General features: G+C 39.8%; 1 protein-coding gene across 1 annotated transcript; it reads right to left on the bottom strand.

Annotated features, from left to right (window-relative positions):
* Nucleotides 878-3,572, bottom strand: LOC109839938 (pentatricopeptide repeat-containing protein At3g57430, chloroplastic-like). The gene is made up of 2 exons (XM_020408402.1): nt 2,839-3,572; nt 878-2,101 (listed from the first exon to the last, which is right to left on the bottom strand). The coding sequence occupies exons 1-2, from the start codon at nt 3,315-3,317 to the stop codon at nt 1,249-1,251; spliced, it is 1,332 nt and encodes a 443-aa protein (XP_020263991.1). The 5' UTR covers nt 3,318-3,572; the 3' UTR covers nt 878-1,248.

The following is a 3,578-nucleotide window of genomic DNA, read 5'->3' as shown; positions in this document are numbered from 1 at the left end:
TTGCGACAGTGGCAGACTCGTCGACAGTGTTAGCGACCGAGATCGACGGCTTAGAAGGGAAAATTTTATTTATTTGGAAAAATTTTATTATTTGGGAAACCCTAAACCAAGCTCTGATACCATGTTAAAGTAAGAGAAAAAAAGAGTCTTGGGTAAATTTCCCTTGAATTGAATATTGAGCGTGTACATATATATATACAAGTAGAGTAGGGTGAGGTTTGTCCTTATAACCAATGTGGGACTAAACCCACTACTAACACAATATTATCAACAATTCTCATGTATCAAACAATAACAATAAGCACAAAACAGCGAAAACAATGAACTAGTTGAAGATTGAGCTGTATCCACCTCTAAACAGATGATTCTATTAAACACAAAATTCAATAATAAAAAAACAACAAACTTTAGAATAATTCATAATATATGTGATTTATGACAAGGAATGGAGTCAGTCTCAAGCTTAGGTCATGCCACCAGTACCATGAGAGGAAGAAAAAGAAGCTAATAACTCCAAGTGAATCCGAATGTATTTACCTTACGGAGAAGTTAATAAGATCTAAGTTCTCACCATGAAGATAAAGAGATCATTAGAAGTGTGAAAAGATATATCTACATACAGTCCCTTGCGTTGCCGAGGGGTAGTGACAGTAGCAAAATGTACATAGAATTACCAGACCTTGTAATGCCTGGCTCTCTGAACCATAACTTGATTGCCGGAAATCTTCCACTCAGATCAAAACATCACCACGATATCGAGCAGAGGAAGTATAAATCGCCACAAAATAAATTTCCTTGAAATACTGGTACTGTACATCCCAGGAACAATCTTCTGCTCGATGATATGAATGTTCAACATAAGGTCGGTAGCATAAGGGTAAGCTACAAAGACATGACAGTTCCTGGAGATTCTGATAACTTCACCATGCCTAGTATGTGCATCAAGGCAAAGACAATGGCTGACTGTTCATGGTGGCTGCTTAGCATTGTCATCCACCTCATCATCCAAATCATGGAGCAAAATTCATTTGGCATTCCATCCAAAGAGCTTCCCTGCATCATAGATGTCCAAGTTCAACTCCATATGCTTAAAACTTTTCAATTGCTAAGCTGCGCACCTCACAGTGAGATATGCAGCTCACTAAGCATCTCCTTGATGAAAGTCCAGGTTTCTCGGTGCCTCTCTCAAAAGCCTAATCATATGACAGTAAAACCATAATTCTCATATTTTTAGGGCCAAGGCCCATTTCATTGTGCAATAACAGATTCAAGACTCCCAACCTCTTCTAGCAATGCAACATGGCTTAAGGCAGAGAGAAGCGACGTGAATGTCACATTGTTTAGTTTTAGGTTATTAACCGTCTTCATTCTATCAAACAGCTCCATTGCCTCTTTGACTTGCCCATTAAATACATATCCGGAAATCATAACACGCCAAGCCACAAGATCCTTGTCTCTCATACTTTCAAAGACCTCTCTAGCAGTCTCCAAGCTTCCACACTTACAGTACATATTAACTAATGAAGTATTGATGATTAGATCCATCTTCATCCCAATATTCATAATGTACTCATGAATTGCTTTTCCCTCTTCGATCACACCAAGTGAAGCACATGCGCTCAAAGCTCCAGCTAAGGTGATTGAGTTTGCTAGAAGGTTCTTAGAGTCTCTTAGCCTATAAAAGAGATTCAATGCTTCTCTTGGATGCCCGTTTCTTGAATAGCCCAGTATCAAAGAATTCCATGAGCCCATCTCACTTCTTGGCATCTCATCAAATAACTTCTGGGCATCAACCAAACTATTCAATCTTATGTACATGTTAATTAGTGTAGCTCCGATGATCTCATTATTAACTGACCCAGCTTTAATCACAAACCCATGCATCATTCTCCCTTGTTTCAATTCATAAGATGCAGAGATCATACATGTAAAGGTCACATCACTAGCCTCAGACCCTTCCGTGAGCATCTGAGAGAACAAATCCCATGCTTCCTTTATGTTACCGGCCTGAGCATGTGCATTTATCATGGCATTCCAAGAAACAACGTTACGGTCAGGCATGGACCGGAAAATGAGCTCAGCAGAGTCCAGGTCGCCAAACCTGTAGTTTCATGTTTAGAATTCAGATTGTTTAGCTGGAGGATGAAATGACACGTAAAAATGCAGAAGCCGGTATAGAACTAGACTCAACAAGCTGTGAATGAAGTTTTCTACTTGAGATTGCAGTTGCAATAGAAACAGGAACAGGAAAGATTGTAACTGCTAAAGATATAAATACAAGAACAAATTAAATAAAACTCCGCCTAATTTTGACAAATTCTGATAAGTCGGGAATGATTGTAAATTGCCCATCCAAAAGTGTTGCTTTATACTATGTGGTGAACAATTGTCCTATCAAAAGCCAAGATTGGATTTTTAAATGAACAAGCTTTGATGGATTGGAAAACATAGTGCTCCAGAAGCACCTTCATTTTGTTCCATATACCTGCATTCAATCAGTAAGGGGAAAATGATAGATAGCAACTGTTAAATCTTTGTAGATTCTTCAAAAAACTTCAACTAGCAACTTCTTCCTTTTTTTTAGTTTCCTTTGAGAAAATCCAACTGACTGCCATAAAAGAAGGGAGAAATCAGATCGAAAAATAACATACTTTTGAAAGTAAAGTCCAGCTGGTTTTGACAAACAGTAGATTTTGTCTTATATATTCAAAACGAGAAAGTTATAAGTATATACCCTTACTAGCTTTCTCTCCTAATTACACCCATTCTAAAAGTGTACTTTTAAGAGCCAAATGATCTCAACAATTCATAAAAATTTTATGACTATGCAATGCAAACCTTGGGTACATAAACACAAGCGCAGAATTCACTGACACATCACCTCTCACCTCCTCACCCGCCTTAACAACATGCCCATGAATTGCCCTTCCAAATTTCTCATCAACCAACCGCCCACAAGCCATAATAACACCTGAAAGCGTAGTCCTATTTGAATCCAAACCCTCAACCCTCATCCCGTGAAAAACCTGTAAAGCTGATTCATACTCCTCCTGCTTCGACAACCCCGTGATCGCAGCATTATAAATGGGCAAGTCCGGGTTAGGAAATTCTTCGAGCAATCGGAGTACACAATCAATATGCCCACATTTACAGTATGCATCAATAAGCGCAGAGACGACGAATGGGTCAAAAGAGAGTTGGGTTTTGATGGCGAAGGCATGAATTGAGAGGACTAAGGAGAGGGAAGAGAGGTAAGCACAGGCATTGAGAATAGAAGGAAGGGTGAATTTATCGGGTATTAAGTTTGAGCGGAGCATTTTGTCGAACAGGTGGAGGGCAAGAAATGGGTCAGTTGATGCAAAGTATTTGATGAGGAGGTTGAAAGTGAGGACATTGTTAGGGGTTTGAAGGAGAGAGGAGAGGAGAGAGAAAGAGGGGGAAGATGGGTAGAGGGAGCGCAGGCGGAGGGTGAGGTTAACATTGCGGTGGAGGTTGTGCTTTAAGATTTGTGCGTGGATGGATTTGAGTTGGGGGAGGGTGAGGGGTTGAGATAGGAGAGCTAGGAAGTAGGAGTAAGG

This window comes from Asparagus officinalis, chromosome 5 (genome assembly GCF_001876935.1).
Source record: "Asparagus officinalis chromosome 5, Aspof.V1, whole genome shotgun sequence".
Lineage (NCBI taxonomy): Eukaryota > Viridiplantae > Streptophyta > Magnoliopsida > Asparagales > Asparagaceae > Asparagus > Asparagus officinalis.
The sequence above is the reverse complement of the archived record's forward strand: the minus strand, read 5'-3'. Positions and strand labels throughout refer to the sequence as shown.

Excerpts from the sequence above, each read along its gene's own strand:
- LOC109839938 (XM_020408402.1), bottom strand. The coding sequence starts at position 3,317 with ATGCTCCGCTCAAACTTAATACCCGATAAATTCACCCTTCCTTCTATT. Across the intron at positions 2,102-2,838 it reads CTTGTGTTTATGTACCCAAG|GTTTGGCGACCTGGACTCTG; the intron begins GTTTGCATTGCA and ends ATGAAACTACAG.